General features: G+C 41.7%; 1 protein-coding gene across 2 annotated transcripts in view; it reads right to left on the bottom strand.

Moving 5' to 3' along the window:
- Nucleotides 1-4,780: 4,780 nt before the first annotated feature.
- Nucleotides 4,781-20,338, bottom strand: part of LOC123502993 (extracellular signal-regulated kinase 2-like) — a 37,352-nt gene continuing 21,794 nt past the window's right edge. Inside the window, exons 1-8 of one of the 2 annotated variants that reach the window (XM_045252325.1) lie at nucleotides 20,008-20,044; nucleotides 15,977-16,107; nucleotides 13,835-14,004; nucleotides 13,392-13,531; nucleotides 12,901-13,096; nucleotides 12,227-12,756; nucleotides 11,895-12,121; nucleotides 4,781-8,954 (exon numbers count right to left, since the gene is read on the bottom strand). In XM_045252325.1, the coding sequence (XP_045108260.1) occupies nucleotides 8,688-8,954; nucleotides 11,895-12,121; nucleotides 12,227-12,756; nucleotides 12,901-13,096; nucleotides 13,392-13,531; nucleotides 13,835-14,004; nucleotides 15,977-16,107; nucleotides 20,008-20,011 (1,665 nt within the window). In that variant the 5' untranslated portion in view covers nucleotides 20,012-20,044 and the 3' untranslated portion in view covers nucleotides 4,781-8,687. Of the gene's footprint in view, nucleotides 8,955-11,894; nucleotides 12,122-12,226; nucleotides 12,757-12,900; nucleotides 13,097-13,391; nucleotides 13,532-13,834; nucleotides 14,005-15,976; nucleotides 16,108-20,007; nucleotides 20,045-20,338 lie in introns of those variants that run through there. The other variant, XM_045252324.1, reaches the window with a different exon arrangement.

Genomic DNA, 20,338 nt, shown 5'->3' with positions numbered 1-20,338 from the left:
AGCCAATCTATTCGTCATTCAGTTAGTCAATCAGTCACTCCATCAGCCAGTCAGTAAATCAATATTTACGATGCAAAAGAACCAAACACCATCAATAATTACCACCACCACCACCACCACCACCACTACCAATACACAACACACTGACAACACCCTCACCAACACACCACCGCCACCGCCAACACATTTGTACACAGTTTACGCCCCCCCAACGCCCTGCCCCGGCCGCCTCTTCACCGCTGGTCAGGTCCCTTTGGGTGGCCAGCTGAGATGGCCACACTGCACCTTCAAAGGGCTCTAGTTGATTTATTCTCTCACCACGAAAATTTTACAAGGCCACAGAGATAACTGGCAGGGTTTTCAAGACCGTTTCTCCTTTTAATAAACTAGAAATGTTGCCAATCTATTACTAGAACCATAAAATTACTCTTAAAGATACGAGTATTTTCAACTGGAGCCTTTGGAAAGTAGTGATGGTGAGAGAACAAAACTTTTCAGAATACTGTACTAGGCTGTACCTGAACCCACTAACTATATCGGGTTGGGCAGTGTATGTAATAACTAACTATACGAGTGTATTGTGTAACTTGACGCAGACGCAAAGTGATAGCCGTTGCAGGGAACACTTTGACTGACCCGTCCTTCACTTACTAGGCTGTGTGAATAGGCCTACTGCAACTCAGCGACTGTTATGGCAAGGCGGTGCAGCAGCAGCAGACTATTAACCCCTTCAGTACTGGGACACATTGTTACCTTGAGATTTGTGTACGATTAGACCATTTTATGATATTAGGAAGAGTCTATGGAGGTCGTAAGATTAATGGCCATAGTCTTCCCTATTTTAATCCATTCAGTATTGGGAGGAATCTTTACCTTGAGACTGTGTACGATTAGAACATTTTATTGATATTAGAAAGGGTGTATGGAGGTCAGCAGATTAATGGCCACAGTTTTCGCTATTTTAATTCCTCACATAAGTTTCTGAAGCTATATAAAATCACCAAATAGTCACCGGAATAAATTTGGAAACGAGTCATGCTACTGAAGCGGTTAAGACTGAGAATACACCATAACGGTCACTTTGCAATGCGGTATTCTACTATTACAATACTGAGTGACAGGTGAGGCGCCGCAACAACCGGGGGTCAGTCATATGGCGCCACCCACTAGTAACACCTACTTAACCACCGGACGCATTTTAATTACCACGCGCCTAATTAACTACCCTCCACCAGTTATATTGTTATATTGTCCACATGTGTTTCCTTCAAGCACGACACACCTTCCTGGCACAGACTGTCCATTCCATGACTGTCCCATCACCGTCCCATAATTAACTACCCTTCACTATCCACTCACTCACAAACCCACACGTCACGTCGCCCCTTCAGTACATTATTATACAGCTTTCTAGTCAATTGTCCGCCCCATTACCGTCTTATCACTGTCCCATCACGTCCCTTCCTTCCACCAGTGTTGCCAACCGTAGGGCAATTGCCCTACGCGTAGGGCAATTTAGCCTCATATCCTGGTCTGTAGGGCGGTAGGGCAATTTTACAAAATTTGAGCAAAACGTAGGGCAATTACGATTTCTTGGTATGAGTGATAATTATTTTGCATCAAAAGATTAATTATGTAAACGGAAAGGAAATATGCTAAAAAAAAGGTACTAATTTTTAAAAAAATAAAATTACAGTTAATCAAAATAAGAATATTTATTTATTTTTGAAAAGAAGCTTGATTTTGATTTAGAGAGGCCAAATATCTATATTATATATTCAATTTTTTTTCAAGAAAGATAAGATGTAGGTCTATTCCTGCACTAAACAAGAGAAAACATATTATTTTTGTTGTTGCTATATAGCAGTATATAAATAAAAAAACTACCAACTAATATCGAGATATTTTCATGATTCATCCTGAATCGTAGGGCAATGAAGGAAAATGTAGGGCAATTTCAGTGTCTGTGTAGGGCGAAGTAGTCTGTAGGGGTTGGCAACACTGCCTTCCACTCTGTTAATATGTAGCCCACGGTCTAGCTATACCGTAGTGTAGCCGCTGTTCACCTTGCATTAAATAGGTACGAAATGTAACTCGAGGGATTGTGGCCTCACTGTCCCAGTCTGTGGTGTGGTCTCAGTCCTACCCGAAAAATCGGTCAGTATGAGGTCACCGCGTAGTGTAGTGGTTTACACACTCTTCTCACAACCGAGAAGGCCCAGGTTCTAGTCTCGGAGGCAAATGGGGAGAGCCTATTGTTTCCCTAGCAGCAAGTAGGTACGGAATGTAATTCGAGTTGTGGCCTCGCTGTCCCGGTGTGTGGTGTGATTTGGTATCAGTCCAACCCGAAGATTTATCGGTCTATGAGCTTGCCAGTGAGTTCGCTCCGTAAGGTAACAAGCTGGGTGACCAGTAGACACACACACACACACACACACACACACACACGCGCGTTCGCCTGCACTCCACCCAAGTTTAGTCTTCCACACAGTGTTACAGTGGTTTCACACGTGTCAACATGCGACTGATATTGAAAGTCGGTAGAGTTTGGTGCCTATCGGCTGGAGAAACCAGTCGCAAAACAAAACCAAAATGACATGTTGATCATGTTCAGTCGATTAATGTTGTGACGTCACGGATGTTATTGATGTTGTGTCGATGTAGAGAAGATTTTGGAGTTGGTGAGGGAAAAAAAGAGCACATCTTTGATCCTAGAAATAAATTATGCAGCAAAAAAAAGCTCACGCAAATCGGTGTTCGATGAGACAGCTGCCACTCTCCAAGAACTGTTTCCCTCTATGCAGAGTGTTGTTGGAGGTGAGGATTGAATACTTGTGATGATTTAATTTGATCGTCACCGGAGGAAGACATCTTATTTATTTACATTCACTTTCCGCCAACCAGCCGATATTTCCCAGTCGCTATGTATGAACGTGTTCCCACTAGAAGGGGTCAGTCGATATTTCTTGCGACTTGCAATTTCAGTCGCATATTGACAGACACGTATGAACCCATCTTAAGTGCTTCTTTGTATACCCATATAGCGAGGAGCCACTGTATATCACTTAGTTATTTATTAGAAAATTAATTTTGCATAAAAAAAATGTTAATTGATTTTCATATTGATATTTTCCGGGTAAGGAACGCATTAATTGGATTTCCATTAAATTAGATGGGGAATTCGTTTCGAGACTAGTTTCTCAGGATACGAGCTACGTTATGAAACGAATGAAATTATCAACCCGAGATGCAACTGTAAGTACCTTGCAGTCACAACTGTGAACTTCCATGTGTAGGAAGTGCAATGCTATATGCTTGTGCGATCTGGACCATTAAGCCAGGGTTGCCATGTTTGTCCTTTTAAGGACAGTCTGTCCTTTTTAGCCTGTTTGTCCTTAAGTTTTCTTGTAAAAAAGGACAGTCAAAATCTGTCCTTTTCTGTCCTTTTTTCAGCAAAATTTATTTATTTATTTGTTTATTCATTGTGAACCACGGATCCGGTCAAACCTTCAAACACGCAGTCAATAAATTTGTTTCTGCAACTTCCTATCTTTTATTGTTTTATCATATTTGTTCTTGTGTTATATGAAAATAAATCGAGCATATTATAAACTTATGATTTTTCTGTGGGATCGCAGACTGGTAACTATAATAAGCAACCGGCAACTCCCTTAAAAAGCGCTCCCACTCCCAGCCTCCCAGTCTAGCCTAAATGTTGTTAAATTTCATATAACCCTGCAAGTTCTCTCTCTCTCTCTCTCTCTCTCTCTCTCTCTCTCTCTCTCTCTCTCTCTCACTGCTTTAAACACTTTTAAACACATTTTAACACACACACACACACACACACACACACACACACACACACATATATATATATATATATATATATATATATATATATATATATATATATATATATATATATATATATATATATATATAATACACACTTTTTGTTGTGCTGTCCTTTTTTGGAGGCAAATGTCCTTTTTTTAAAGCAGGTCTGTCCTTTTTTCATGTGTAGTGTCTGGCAACCCTGCATTAAGCACACACTGGACAGAGTGAAATGGATGTGCGAGCTTGGTGGGACGGGTCACGGGTGGCTCAAGTAGTAAGGGATTGACATGCAGGCTTTGAACTGATACCAGCAAATAAACGACTGGCAAATCTATGAATGGGATCACATATGGTTAAAACTACTTGCACTACCTACAACTTTCACAAAAGAACAAATCTTGAACCAACCGAGTCTAACCTACCTGGACATGGCTCAGGGATAACGCACCAGCTGAGAGGCGGCACAGCAGACGGCGGTCAGCTCACCTGGCGGCGTTTGACGTGGTGGTGGTGGTGGTCTCTCACCTCTGCCCTGTGTCTCTCAGGTCACTCAGGTGTTCGTGACGTGGTAGAAATGTGGCGGCGAAGAAAAAAAAAAAAAAAAACTGCTGAACAATAATGGGAAGGAAGACAGTGGATACGCTGGTGCGAGTAGAACTGCCGGTCGGCTCGCTTCGCAGCTTCATGGCTTCATGATACTCTGAACGAAACACGAGGGATAAAAACATACACTTGATGCCCGTGACAATACGGCATTCACACATTCATATACTGTGTACATTAGTTAATCTCAGACACACACACACCGACATACGCACTTATATTACTCACACAAAGAGTCCTGCTGGCGCCTTGGTGACCTGGCACAGTCACCCCCCTGCCACAGTGCCGCTCCTTGTTGCATTATACACTGAGTGGCTAGATGGATAATGACTCCATAGCAGTAGTCTGTTTATGTTTATTCAGGATATGTCTTGGATCACACAAGGAAACTCTTCTGAGATCGGAATAAATACTGGATAGACAGTAATGTGCATGAACACGGCAATAGTCAAAAGTTATGTAGTTCAGTACTTCACTTATACCGCAACAAATTATTATGTTACATGACCTGCACACCAACAGAAGTGGCATAGAAGCTTGAGATCAGTACCATTGCACAAACACTGCATGTTAAGTAACACTTCTTGCTCAGAGCTCTACATACATGCTGGGCTCTGACAATGTAGGAAAACAAATACAAAAATAAAAATAATTGTAAATACAGTAGTAGTAGTAGTAGTAGTAGTAGTAACAAAAAATGAACATAACAAAAGTGTAATAGTAATGATTAGAAAATCATAATATGCAAACATACATACGGTCATATATCACAGCTAAAGTGCAAAAGTCAGCCATTAGCGTTGTATGGCACACCTATAGTACCTACCTACTCACCTAAGTACTACCTTCCCTCCCACCCCAAGCAGGGCCTTAAGAACTACATGAAAGACCTTCTGTCATGCACCAAATCAGGACTGATCATTCTAACCAAACCAGACCAAAAATGCATGTCAAAAACACCTTCCTTTGAATGCTTTCAATCTTCTCCTATACAGACTCTTGTGTCACAGTAAACCCTCGGCATAACAAGCAACTTGGTGGCTACATTCAAAAGATCACTGAGTACAACATTTGTACAGTAAGACTTTTAAAAAACACCCAAGTTAATAAATAAGGCATATCACTAGGCAATACGGCACAGCTCTGCAAGGTAATACAAACAACAGACTTCAAGTCTGTTGTTTGATCAATTGATTGTGTTTGGACCAGTGAATAACATTTATCCTTTTAGTGGTCATAGCAGTCAGTCTCCTGCAGATCCAAACCACTTTCTGATATACACTTGGCAAACTCCAGCTGCAGTGATCTGGAGTTCATTAAATGCGAGGCTCGTTTCATAGGCTTAATGGATTCATTATTTGTATCTGATATTCACTACATCAAGGGTTTACTGTGTCAAGCCAGTGGTACATGAATATTACCACTTTCCTCCCCACTCTTATCGCTTGCTACAAAGACAAAGCATTGGTAAACTCATCAACTCTGAAACTCTGCCAAATTCTGAAACCCTGTGCTTTTTTCTTTTCTTTTTTTTTCTTCTGTCTTTTGACCTGAACTGGTTAAGGAAAGGAACATCAAGACACCTGTCACTAAAATAAAGCAACATACTTTTTCTAAGGGTTGTGACAAGTGAGTGACCTTTTATAAATGAATAAAAAAATTAATCAATTAATATGAAATGACTCCAAACTTGTCCTCTTCCCTTCATAGAGATTCTAATTCCTGACACAACATCACACAATTATGACACACACACACACACACACACACACACACACACACACACACACACACACACATTTTGTTCCTCTCACACTTCCACTACAACAAACCATTAATGTGGAGTGAGAAGAGAGGCCTGAGAGTCATGCCTATCTGTGTCTTCACAGTGGCAGTGAGCACAAGCTTCTCTTCAAGGTTCCAAGTGTCTTCCTTTGATTTCAACTTTTGTGGAGTGGTGAGGGTCATCACCATCACCCTTTACTTCCATACACCCAGTTAAAAATGTCATTAACTCTTATGAATTAGTGGATGGTGGTCATATGGCACTGCTGTGGCTGACAACACACTGATTGACTGGCTTAAGGCACCACAACACAGGAATTGTATGGCACATGCTGTGGTTGGCAATAGCTGATTGACTTAAGGCACCACAACAATGGCATCACAATGCAGTGCCATTTCACAAAAAAAATAATAAAAAGAGATCAGAGATCAATGTTTTGATTACACTATCCTGCTTCTTGCCTCCCCATCCTGCAACAACTAAGGAAACCTGACGACACCTGCACACTATCTGAGTGACTGGCAAGGCAGCCTGGCCGGGGCTCATGGAGGGACGTGGTCTGTTCAGGCTTCTGTTGGCAAAGGCACATAATGTACTGCATTGTGTCATCAATTCTCATCAAGCTACTTCATACTTTATGCTGATCAGTGTGTCTGTCAGATGCCACACTCACACCAAGCCAAGGACAGGGTGGTGTAAAAAGTGACACAACTACCATTGGTAGACACAAAGGTAGTGTGTGGGGCAATGCACACACAGACACACACATGTGCACGTGCACACACACACACACACACACACACACACACACACACACACACACACACACACACACACACACTGTTACAGATTCTCCTCAGTGGTGGACTGTGAATGCCCTCCATACTCTGTCACACTATCAGTCTTTGTTAATGCATGTCTAACCCTGTCCAGTGTGAACAGAGCCTGATGGTGCCAAGCAGAGCCACCGAGACAGCCAGATCTGTTGCATAAACAACTGAGGCTCACAGTTCTACACAGACCAATACAAGAAATGCATGATATCACACCTCTGCACTACACTACAAACTTGTTTGTGTGTGGAGAGTAGCAGGTCAGGATTAAGAAAAGTATACACTGCTGGAGGCCCCATGAGGGTGTTTCACCACTTGCTCACAGCAACAATGATTAAAATTAGCCCTGATATGGAGTCTTGTAATGCATGCTGAGTCTTACCACTTCAACTGAGTGTGTGTGTGTGTGTGTGTGTGTGTGTGTGTGTGTGTGTGTGTGTGTGTGTGTGTGTGTGTGTGTGTGTGTGTGTGTGTGTGTCGGTAGGTGAGGATGGAATGTATGGTACATCAGAATGACAGACTTCACCCTACAAAAAAAAATAAAATAAATAAAAAAATAATGATAATACAATACTAATAATAATAATAATAATAACAATAATAATAATAATAACAATAGTAATTATGAATGCTACAATGGTGCTGACAAGTGGACTAGCTGAGAAATAAATTATCACTAATGTGGATGTCTTCTTCTATGGCACAGGAAAAAAAACAAACCCTTGCATCATTTTATCCCTTCATCCTGTCACTACGGAACTAAGAACATTGTACGAACGAGGAATGGAGTGAGTGGACCAGCTCTCTTATTACAAAATCCTACTAGTAGTATACATAGGCAAGTATTTACAAGAATAGACAGAATCAGTATCAAGCTGCAAGTAGGTAATGCACTGAGCTATGTGTGGTGAGAAGTGGATGGCTGAGGATGCCTGAGAGAGAGGGAGGCAAGTGCATCTCCTCGGCTGCTAATGAGTTGCACATTAACACTCCTTGAGTATATAAAGTAGAGAACTGACTGTACAAATGCTAATACTAGTAGTTAAGATTACAGGTGCATCTTACAACAGTACGTGTGTGTGTGTGTGTGTGTGTGTGTGTGTGTGTGTGTGTGTGTGTGTGTGTGTGTGTGTGTGTGTGTGTGTGTGTGTGTGTGTGTGTGTGTGTGTGTGTGTGTGTGTGTGTGTGGATGCTTACAAGAAACTAAGTGAGATGAAAAAATGCCTCGATTAAGAATGTGTGCGAGAGAAGAGGAAGACAAGGACAAGAAAATATAAGGTAAAACAGCTGAAGAAAATGAAAAAAAGAGGAAGTGAAGACTCAACGCTGGGAGATGAGAGGTTTGATAAGAACAAGAAGGAAAAGAAAAGTGGGAAAGATAAAGATAAGGAGAAGAAACTAATAGAAAAAAAAAGCAAAACAAAACAAAAGGGCAGAAGAAAAAGACAGCACAGAAAAGAAAATGGATAAGGACAAAAAAATTAAAAACAATAAAGGAGAAGGAAAAGTGAAGTCAGGAGGATGGAGATGAGACACTGAGAAACAAGGCATGGATATGAAACAATGAGTGGACAGAATGAGTAGGAGTATAAGGCAGCAGGACAAGAGGTGCCTCACACTACCTCTGATCACTTGACACCTTGCCGGAGTTCCCTGTAGGCTGTGGATGAGATTGTGGCGTGCTGGGAGTAGGTGGCAAAGAGAGGGTGTGAGGCGGCCTTGTTGGTGTATGCACTGGTGGAGGTGGTGGTGCCGGATGGATACTTGGTGGGGGAGCGAGTGTATCCCCCCACGCCAATGTTGGTGGTGATGGTACCTCCCCCTCTCTGCCCCCCGCTCACTGGGGACACTGCCTGCGGAGACTTTTTATTGGGGCTTGTCTTCTGTATCGCTGTCTGTGGGGAGTGAAGAGTCATGTTGGGTTAATATGGGCTGCTATGCTTCTTTCTTATCTTGTGTCACTTTCTACTTGGTTATTTTTTCTGGTTAAAGAAATAATTAAGTGCCATGTTTCTACATCTCTCATTTCCTTTTCTTTTTATGGGTTTGTTTTTAGTGTACTGCCAGGTTTGATTGCTGAGGTGAAATACTGTTTACTTTATATCTTCTGATTTTCTAAGGCCATACTATGATCATTTAATCTTTGTGTTGCCTCGCCTCTTTCCTCTCAAGGCTTGGCAGTGCTCTGTATATAGTGGTGACTGCTGCAGTGCAAGTCAGCCATTCACATCTTTCAAGTGACACTCAAGGGAAGCATAGTGATTTGGAACTTAAAAGAAAGAAATTTTTACTTAACTTACCTTATTCTTATCACACACACACAAACACACACACACACACACACATAAACACACACACACACACACACATAGAGCAAGTAAAAGAAATAAGAGTAATAATAATAATAATGAAGGCCATGACATCCAAAGAGTACATTACAAACACACAGAACACCAAGAGCAAGGACAGCACTTCATCTTATTGTGTTGTGATGAGCAGAGGTGCCACACTGAGATGCAACTATGGTGGTGGTGGTGGTGGTGGTGGTGGTGGTGATAGTGGTGGTGGTAGTGGTGATGGTTGTTCTGTGTAGTGTGTGATGCAAGGGTGATGTGTACAATTTAAAATGGTGCTCAGTGTGCCTAACCCTTTTCCTAGTCTAGTCCTTACTAGCATTGTAAAATCTGTTTCCATGGAAAAACAGGAGAAGACAGAGGAAAAACAGAAGGTAATTTTGTCTTCTTAACTTGATGACATTCAGCATATCCATTTCACACACATGTCTAATAACACAACCCTGCACTCACATATACACACATCCTAATCCTTACCTAAAAGCCACTCTATATCACCTCTGCTCTCTGGAAGGGTAGAGCTGCCAGGCATAGACCCAGCACCTCTATAGACACACACACACACACACACACACACACACACACAGAAGTGAATGGAGTCTGCAGTGAGGATCCCAGGGAAATGGCAGAGGTTATGAACGGATGCTTTTGGAAGGTATTCACAAAGGAGATTGCTTTTGACAAGCCACTGGTAATGGAACGAAAAGGGACTATGGAGGAGTTTCAAGTAACTGTAGAGGAGATAAAGAATATGATGGGGAGTCTAGAGGTGAGAAAAGCTGTGGGACCCGATGGGGTATCAGGATGGATTTTAAGAGAGTGCAGGGAACAACTGGCGGAAAAAGTTTGTGAAGTAATTGATGCCTCATTAAGGGAAGGTGTAGTGCCCCAAGACTGGAAAAGAGCTAACATTGTTCCAATTTATAAAACAGGTAACAAGAGAGACCCATTGAACTATAGACCGGTGTCACTCACAAGTGTGGTGGCTAAGATGTGTGAGAGGGTGGTGAAGAATAGATGGACAGATTTCTTGGAGAAGAATGACATACTTTGTGATTGTCAATTTGGTTTTAGAAGAGGGCGTTCATGTACGACAAACCTGATATGTTACTATTCGAGGGTGATAGATGTAATACAAGAAAGAGATGGTTGGGCTGATGGAATATATCTGGATTTAAAAAAGGCTTTTGATAAGGTACCACACCGGAGACTGATCTGGAAACTTGAAATGGTAGGAGTGCATGGCAGTTTGCTAAAATGGATGGAAGACTTTTTGGTGGGAAGAGAAATGAGAACAATAATTAAGGACAGACCATCAGAGTGGGGCTTGGTGGAGAGTGGAGTCCCACAGGGATCGGTGTTGGCACCAGTAATGTTTGCGGTCTATATAAATGACATGGTGGATGGGGTGTCCAGTTATGTGAGCCTATTTGCAGACGATGCAAAATTGTTAAGGAAAGTGAGATGTGCCAAAGATTGCGAATTACTTCAGGAAGACTTGGACAGAATATGGAAATGGAGCTGTACATGGCAAATGGAGTTCAACACGACAAAATGCAAGAAATTAGAGTTTGGCAAGAGTGAAAGAAGAATCAGGGGTATGTACAAGATAGGAAATGAAGACATAAAAACCAGTAATGAAGAAAAAGATCTCGGGGGTGACAATTACCAATGACCTATCGCCAGAGAGACATATAAACAAAATAATTGGAGAAGTATTGAACTTATTGAGGAACATAAGAGTGGCGTTCGTATATTTAGATGAGGAAATGATGAAGAAAATAATTACTGCAATGATAAGACCGAGGCTTGAATATGCAACAATACAGTGGGCTCCGAACTTGAAGAAACACATAAGAAAATTAGAGAAAGTACAGAGGGCTGCGACAAAAATGGTGCCTGACTTGAGAGATTTGACTTATGAGGACAGACTGAACAGGATGCAACTTCCGACCCTGGAAAACAGAAGAGAGAGGGGAGACCTGATAGCGATATACAGAGTGATGAATGGCATGGAAAAAATGGACAGGGAAGATCTGTGTATGTGGAATGAAAGAGTGTCGAGAGGGCATGGAAAAAAACTAAAGATGGCCACTTATAGGAGAGATGTGAAAAAATATAGCTTCCCTCATAGAAGTGTGGAAGCATGGAATAGTTTGGATGTGGAAGTGGTCAACGCAAGGAATGTTCATGATTTTAAGAAAAAGTTGGACATTAGTAGATATGGAGACGGGACAGTACGAGCATAGCTCCTTTCCCGTATGTTACAATTAGGTAAATACACACACACACAGACACACACACACACACATGTAGAAGACCTATGTGGGAATACAAAAAGAGATTATAATAAAGAGGAAGGAAGAGAAAGACCTGGAAGAGGTTAAACAAGACACTCTGATCCCAGAAAGACACACACACACACACACACACACACACAACATGAGGGTGTATAGCAGTGCACAGTGTCAGCGTACTCACTTGTCTGTTATAACTAGTGACAACCTTGGTGGGTGAGCCCTCGCTAGCAGCAGGGAAGGTGAGCGACACAGAGCGAGCGAACGGTCCGCGCTTCTCACCTGAGCTTGTGCCTCCCCCACCCGCTGCCAGAGTTACCGTCACACCACCAGACCGTGCCACAGGGCCCAACCCTGTGTTGCTGAACCCCTCCAGGCTGCGGTGGCGCTGACCCAGGCTACTGTGTGTCTCTGAAACCACCACCACCATCACATCAGTATCTTCAGTACAAAATTGTTCCAGATACTATGTGCTTCTAAACCCTTGAGTGAGTGAGTGAGTGAGTGAGTGAGTACCTGAGTGGTGGTGGGGTCGCTGGCCGTGCTGGTGGTGGTCGGGACGGGACAATGGTGGCGATATGGACTTGTGGCGACCGCTGCTTCCTGGACTAGAGCTGCTGCTGGACTTGGCCGAGGATTTGTCGCTGTCCTTGGAGGATCGCCGGCTGCCCTCCTCCACCCTCACCACCGCTGGCCGCTCCACCTTCCGTGACACCACCTTCACCTTGATGGGCTGGCCGGACTGACTGCCAGACTGACTACTGTTGTTGTTGTTTGTGGTGTTGCCATTCACTGGGCCAGTGCCAGGCTGGGTGGACACCTGGCTGGTCCGCCGCCCCTGGCCAGAGGTGCTGTGCGTGGTGCTTCTGGTGCCACCACCCTCCACCAGACGCTCGCCACTGGTGGAGTTGCGGAGGCGAGTCTTGCGCGAGGCGATGAGTTCGTACAGCTTATTGCGGTAGATGTCAACACTAAGCTGCACGTCGTCCCGCAGACACGGCACCACCGCCCTGGCCAGGCACGGCTCGTTGGCTGCATTGTGGAACCTGTGGAGCAGCAAACCTTTAGACTGTATCCTCTGCACCTCCTTCTCTCACTCATAGAAAGTTCACTGACTATGGAACATCCCACTGTATCTCATCAACCACTAACAATACCATATCACCACACCACGACATCCCACCACACACCTAGCTACATAGGGGTGCCTCAGTGCCTGTTCAGCTGTGAGTCGCTTGTCAGGGTTGAACACCATCAGTTTCTCCAGGAGGTCAATAGCATCTGGGGGAGCACCCACCAGCAGGTCCCTCAGTGTCTTGGGCGTCCTGGTGCTGTGGGGCTTGTTGAGCAGTGAGGAGGCGTACTGGGATGACACGTGGTGGAGGTCTGGTGAAGGAAGAGTAATATTTTAGACTGTGAGGAGTAACTAGCTGGTGGGTGAATGTATGAAGTGGAAGAGTGAAGGAAGGTGTGTGGAGGTGTACTGGGAGATGTAATGGAGCTCTGGGAAGAAAGAAGTGAGAAAGGATGAAGGAAGGACAGCAGAGAGGGAGGTTGCTTTTTAAACTGATGATGTGAAGAAGCAAGATGAAGGAGGGACAGCAGAGAGGGAGGTTGCTTCTAAGACTGTAATGAGTGAGTGGCCCTTACAGTGTGTGCTGAGAGTGCCGTGGTGTCTTACCGTCTCTGTTGGGAGAAGGAATGACAGACATGATTCTCTCTATCTGGTCGATTGTGGAGGAACCCGGGAACATTGGCTTGCCCAGTAACATCTCCCCAAGGATGCACCCAAGGCTCCACATGTCCACCCCCAGCGTGTACCTGCAAACACTGGGCCTCAGGGGAAAGAACAAACTCTCTCTCTCTCTCTCTCTCTCTCTCTCTCTCTCTCTCGTATGTAAGAGAGGAAAACTTGCCAAGAGCAATATAAAAAGAAAAAAAGATCCACTTAGTTGCCAGTCCCCTTGCAGGTCTGGGAGAGTTAACCCCCAAAAAGAGATAAATGTCTTGAAACCTGACGTCATATGGAATGTTTGAATCATTGAGTTTATGAGGTGTTTATTTCTGTATGTGATATCCCCTCTCTCTCTCTCTCTCTCTCTCTCTCTCTCTCTCTCAATGCACCTCTTTGAGTTGAGAAGTATCTCTGGGGCACGGTACCACCTGGTGGCCACATAGTTGGTGAGGGTGGGATCCCCCTGGGGCTCCACATGGGCACAGGGTTCCACGGAGCGAGCCAGGCCAAAGTCCGCCACCTTCACTCGGCAATCGCTATCCACCAGCAAATTGGATGGCTGTGGGGTGAAAAACTGTTAGGGTGGTGGTGGTGGTGGTGGTGGTGGTGAAGGAGGAAAGTATTAGGAAATAATAAGAGAGGGCAAAACTTTTGGTGTTTGGATTTGGTAGAAGCAAAGAGAGAAGAAGGAGACAAGGGGGAAAGGAAGGAATGACAGTGAGAAAAAGACAATAAAAAGTTTAGTGATTGGGTTTTGTAAAGGAAAAGAGGCAAGATGGGGAAGGAAAAGACTGATGAAAAAAAAAGTGCTTGGAACTGGTAAAAAAGGAAGACAATAGTAAATAGTCATAGAGGAAGATGATGTGAGGAAGACATGAAGGAATCAATAAAGAAACAAAAAAAAAAAAGTGTTTGTCTTTGGTATAGAAAAAAAAAAGAAAAGTGAATAGGAAAGGAAGAGAATGATAAGAAATTAACAAAAGTTTCCTATTATGTTTGGCAGAGTAATAGTATGGAAAAGAAAGGAAGGAAGACAATGACAGAGAAACATCCTAAAGATTAGTGGAGGGGAAGGAACATGAGGGAAGAAGGAAGACAATGATAAGGAATGCTTAAAAAAAAAAAAAAATGCTGTTCTGAAGAGGAAGAGGAAGGAATGAGAGAGGAAAAGGAAGATAATAAAAGAATAGGGAGGGAGGGATGGAAGGAAGGAAGGAAGGAAGGAAGGAAGGAAGGAAGGAAGGAAGGAAGGAAGGAAGGAAGGAAAGAAGGAAGGAAAGGAAAGAAGAAGGAAGAGAATGAAGAAACATCATAAAACTTGGCAAAGCGGAAGGAATAAGAGGGAGAAAAGACAAAAATAATAAAAAAGGAAGAAAAAAAATATAGAAAAAGAAGTTTAGTGGTGAATGATACTGAATTAAATATGATGGATGGAAAAGACTGAGAAGGAAGGAAAGGGGGAAAGGATAAGAAACAAAAAAGAAAAAAATAACAGATTCGTGGAGGGGAAGACGAAAAAGAAGGAAATAGGAAGAAGAATTAGAATGAATAACCAAAACAAACATATTCCCTGCTAAAATCAAAACTGCCCTCATTAGAACACAAAACAAAACAAAACAAAACAAAACAAAACAAGACTCGCAAAATTGTTGTCCTGACGTATTGTGCCCCCGAGTAAAGAGGATTCAAGATAACAGCCTTCAGTGCAAGACAAACGAGCAGAGGGGAGGAGGAGGCAAGGAAATGTTGGCAAGGTTATTCACTGCTCTTGAAATGTAGGCAAGACTGCGCCACCCAGGAAATATTACGTGACTGCAGAGAGAGAGAGAGAAAGAGAGAAAATTTTATGTATAATTTTTCATGTTTGTCAAGTTATATTGTCTCTACTACTACACACACACACACACACACACACACACACACACACACACACGTACGTACTCTGATATGCACGTCTAACCAAATCCCTCAAAGAACACCAGTCTTTCTTCTTACACACACACACACACACACACACTCATCAAGGCTACCGTGTTATTTAGTTAAGATGCAAGTTTGGTTTCCTTCAGTGATTTCTTTCCTACCTTGGCGCCGACTCTCCTTCTACTGCACACACACACACACACACACACACACACACACACACACACACAACAGTATAATCTAAATGATGATTCTATAAATACATTACGAAAGACCACTTGCTTATAGGATCTCTCTCTCTCTCTCTCTCTCTCTCTCTCTCTCTCTCTCTCTCTCTCACATTAATTGCAAGGCTTTAAGTTTTGCACCGTTTATAAATCTATTTGAAAGGTTCATATACAATAATTAACAATATCCGCAAAAACTTGAAAATGCTCTCTCTCTCTCTCTCTCTCTCTCTCTGGATGCGTAACATAAAACTAAAGCAAAACGTCATAATTACGATAATCTGGCATTAAGAAGACTGTGGACTTTAGAAGCTTAACTCAATCCTATAATATATTGCGTAAACAAAAAATAATAACACACACACACACACACACACACACCTTGAGGTCTCGATGTATGACGGAGCCGGAGTGAAGATACCGTGCCGCTCTGAACAGCTGGTACATGATATACCGTCTGTGAATGTCCTCCAGCACGTTGCCTTTCTTGATCACGTTGTGCAGGTCCGTCTCTAGGGAAAGGAGAGGGAGGGAGAGACGGAGAAAGAGGAAGAGGGTTAATTAGTCTATTGATAACTTTTTTTTCTTTCGTGTTTCTGTCCTTCAAAGGGTGTGTTAGTAGTTATTGGTGTTTTGATTTGTGTTTCTGTCCTTCAAAGGGTGTGTTGGAAGTTATTGGTGTTTTTTAGTTGTGTTTCTGTCCTTCAAAGGGTGTGTTGGAAGCTATTGGTGTTTTTTAGTTGTGTTTCTGTTCTTCAAAGGGTGTGTTGGAAGTTATTGGTGTTTTTAGTTGTGTTTCTGTTCTTCAAAGGGTGTGTTGGAAGTTATTTGGTGTTTTGGTTACTTCTATGTTCTTCAAAGGGTGTGTTGGAAGTTATTGGTGTTTTGATTTGTGTTTCTATGTTTCAGAGGGTGTATTAGTAGTTACTGGTGTTTTCGCTGATGTTTCTATGTTCTTCAAAGGTGTACGTATTTCTTATTGTTCTGTTTTTTTTGTTTTTTTTGTTGTTGTAATGTTGTGTTTATGTTTGTTGAGATGTTTTTTGATGTTTTTATTTATGTAAGAGGGGAAACTGGCCAAGGGCGACATAAAACGAAGAAAAAAAAAAAAAAAAGCCCATTTAGTTGCCAGTCCCCTTTGCAGGTCCGAGAATTAGCACAGATAAAGGGTTAAGTGTGTGGGGATTGGCACCTCAGTGGGCCTTTACTTACATATCTATTAATTTTGTTGTTGCTGTTGTCCTTGATCGGTACCCTTCACTCATAAACTTTCCCTTGACCACTGCAATACTGTAATACACGATACGTTTCATTTGCGTAGTCTATATATACAAATTGACAATACTGTGCCTCGTATTACCTCCTCAGAGTTACCTGGTGCAGTGGTGACCTGCTTCTCTAAATAAACTTTCCTTAATCCCTGCAACACGAGGGCAAGACATTTCATTGGTGTAATCTAAAGGTGTAATTTTAAGTAACACTGTGCTACATGTTTTTATTTTTTCCAGCATTACCTACTATGGTGTAGCTGGCTTGCCTAAATAGACTTACCAAAGCCAGGGACACGAGGGCAAGATAACATTTCATTGGTATAATCTAAAAGTGCAATTCTTAGTAACATTCTGCTACGTATAAGTTTTTTTTTTTTCCCAGCATTGCCTAGTATGGTGTAGCTTGCCTAAAATAAACTTCCCACACCCACGGAACACGAGGACAAGATAACATTTCATAGGTATAATCTAAAGGTGTAATTCTTAACATTGTGCTACGTATATATATATATATATATATATATATATATATATATATATATATATATATATATATATATATATATATATATATATATTTTTTTTTTTTTTTTTTTTTTCCAGCATTGCCTAGTATGGTGTAGCTTGCCAAACTTCCCAAACCCACGGAACATGAAGGCAAGATAACATTTCATTGGTGTTATCTATGTAATTCATTGTAATTCTCCATATCTATTCTTTTCAGCTAAGTTATGTAATTCCCTTCGTTATCAAGCTTCCCTGTCTCCATGAACCGCAGCGGCTCAAGATCAACATTTCATTCTTGTGATCTATGTGTATAAGATTCTATTTAACTCCCTCAGTACTGGGACACATTTTTACCTTAAAATCTGTGTACGATTAGACCATTTTACTGACATTAGGAAGGGTCTATGGAGGTCAGAAGATTAATAGCTAGCGTCTTCACTATTCTAATCCCCACTTGAGTTTCTGAAGCTGTATAAAATCACCAAATAGTAAGCAGAATGAATATAAAAAACGCGTCATGTTACTGAATATATCAACTGTCCTAATTCAAGATCAACATTTCATTCTTGTAATTCATGTATCTAATCTTACGTAACTTTCATCCATGTGACTGCATGAAATGTTACAGTGTGTGTGTGTGTGTGTGTGTGTGTGTGTGTGTGTGTGTGTGTGTGTGTGTGTGTGTGTGTGTGTGTGTGTGTGTGTGTGTGTGTGTGTGTGTGTGTGTGGCGTGACAAGCAGAAATGAAACAATGCGGGACATTATATAATTAAAAAAGAAAGTATAATGAGTATAGAAAAGATCAAGCCCAAAAAAATATCACGAGGAATAATGAGATAGGAAGAAGAAGAAGAAGAAGAAGAAGAAGAAGAAGAAGAAGAAGAAGAAGAAGAACCTGATAGAAGCCGCGAGGAAAAAAAACAACAAGAGATAGCCTGAAATATTACCCAAGAAAGAAGGATGAGGAAGAGGAAGAGGAAGAGAAAAAGGAGATTACTGCGGTGATACAGTTAGAAGGACGAAAAAACAAAGCAACACAAAACAAAAGCGAGAGAGAGAGAGAGAGAGAGAGAGAGAGAGAGAGAGAGAGAGAGAGAGAGAGAGAGAGAGAGAGAGAGAGAATAAAAAAAAAGATGACAATAACGAAATGACAATGCAATAAAAAGAAATGGCGAGATGAAGGAATGAAATAGGAGGAAGGAGACAAGAAAAGACGAGACGAGACGAGACGAGACGAGACGAACCTTAGATGACGTAATTTGAGGTGATATTGTGGCTGAGAGAAGAGGAGGAGGAGGAGGAGGAGGAGGAGGAGGAGGAGGAGGAGGAGGAGGAGGAGAAGGAGTGATGACTGTAGCTGCAGTGTAAATGATAATAATAAAACACTCGGGGAAGAGGAAACACAAAACGATAAATAAGAGAGAGAGAGAGAGAGAGAGAGAGAGAGAGAGAGAGAGAGAGAGAGAGAGAGAGAGAGAGAGAATTAATACACACAACACAAAACATCAATCAATCAAGTGAAACAAAATGAAACCAAAACCAAAACAACGAAACAACGAACCAAGAACCGAAGAAGAAAGAAAAGAAAAAAAAGAAAAAAAAGAAAAAAAATCAGACGCAATACAAACAGTGGAAGTCTTGAGAGAGAGAAAATAGGAAATAATAAAAGCAAATAATAGAGGAAGGGAGGAAAGAAAGAAAGGAACACGTGGAAATACTCGGAAAATAACAAAACAGAGAGAGAGAGAGAGAGAGAGAGAGAGAGAGAGAGAGAGAGAGAGAGAGAGGATAATATGAGGTAAAGAGAAGACAGCATGATAGAAGTCAACACGCATAATGACAGAGAGAAGTGAAGGTGGAGAAGAACAAACTGAGATGTCAAAGGCGAGTCGACAAAATTGACAGTCTAACACCAAAATTTTGAAGAATAAGACACACACACACACACACACACTCTCTCTCTCTCTCTCTCTCTCTCTCTCTCTCTCTCTCTCTCATATTGTCAGTAAATGAATGAGGAACCTTATGAATTTGTGATCCAATTCCCATATTAACAAGTAAACGTAGCAAGACAGATTCTTAAAATCTCTTCAGTACCAGGACGCGTTTCCATATTCATTGCGGTTACTATGTGGGGATTTTGTACAGCTTCAGAAACATTTGTTGGGATTAGAATAGTAAAGACTCTGGCCATTGATCTTCTGACCTCCATAGACCCTTCCTAATGCAAATAAAATCGTCTAATCATGCCCAAAAAATCGAGGTAAAAAAAGATCAAAGCAATCATCTATGAACTAAAATTGTCTGTCTTGATATCTCTTGTCAGTAAACGAATGAGAAACTTTATAAAATCGTAAGCTAATTCCAATATTAACCCCTTCAGTACTGAGACATTTTCACCTTGAAATTTGAGTACGATTAAACCATTTTATTGACATTAGAAAGGGTTTATGGAGTTCAGAAGATTAATAACCACAGACTTCACTATTTCAATCCCCCACATGAGTTTCTGAAGCTGTAAAAAATCACCAAATAGTAAGCACAATATGAAAACGTGTCCAGGTACTTAAAGGGGGTAAAAGATAAAAGTAGCCAGACAGACCCTCAACACCCACAACATCCTCAAACACTTGCCCATGAACTGAAACACGAGGTAGATATGTTTATTGTCGGTAAAGGAATGAGGAACCGACTCTAATATTAACAGGTAAAGGTGGACAGACAGACCGTTAACCCCTTCAGTGCTATGACGCGTTTTCATAGTCATTCTGCTTACTATTTGGCGATTTTATATAGCATCAGGCAATTATAAGGGGATTAAAATAGTGAAGACTAGCCATTAATCTTCTACCCTCCACAGACCCTTGTTAATGTCAATAAAATGGTGTTAGCGTTCATTCTGGTTACTATTTAGTGATTTTATACAGCTTCAGAAACTTATGTCGGGATTAAAATAGTGAAGACT

The sequence above is a fragment of the Portunus trituberculatus genome, chromosome 13 (genome assembly GCF_017591435.1).
Source record: "Portunus trituberculatus isolate SZX2019 chromosome 13, ASM1759143v1, whole genome shotgun sequence".
NCBI classification, from domain to species: Eukaryota; Metazoa; Arthropoda; class Malacostraca; order Decapoda; family Portunidae; genus Portunus; species Portunus trituberculatus.
Note: the sequence above shows the minus strand (reverse complement) of the source record. Positions and strands in the feature narration are given on the sequence as shown.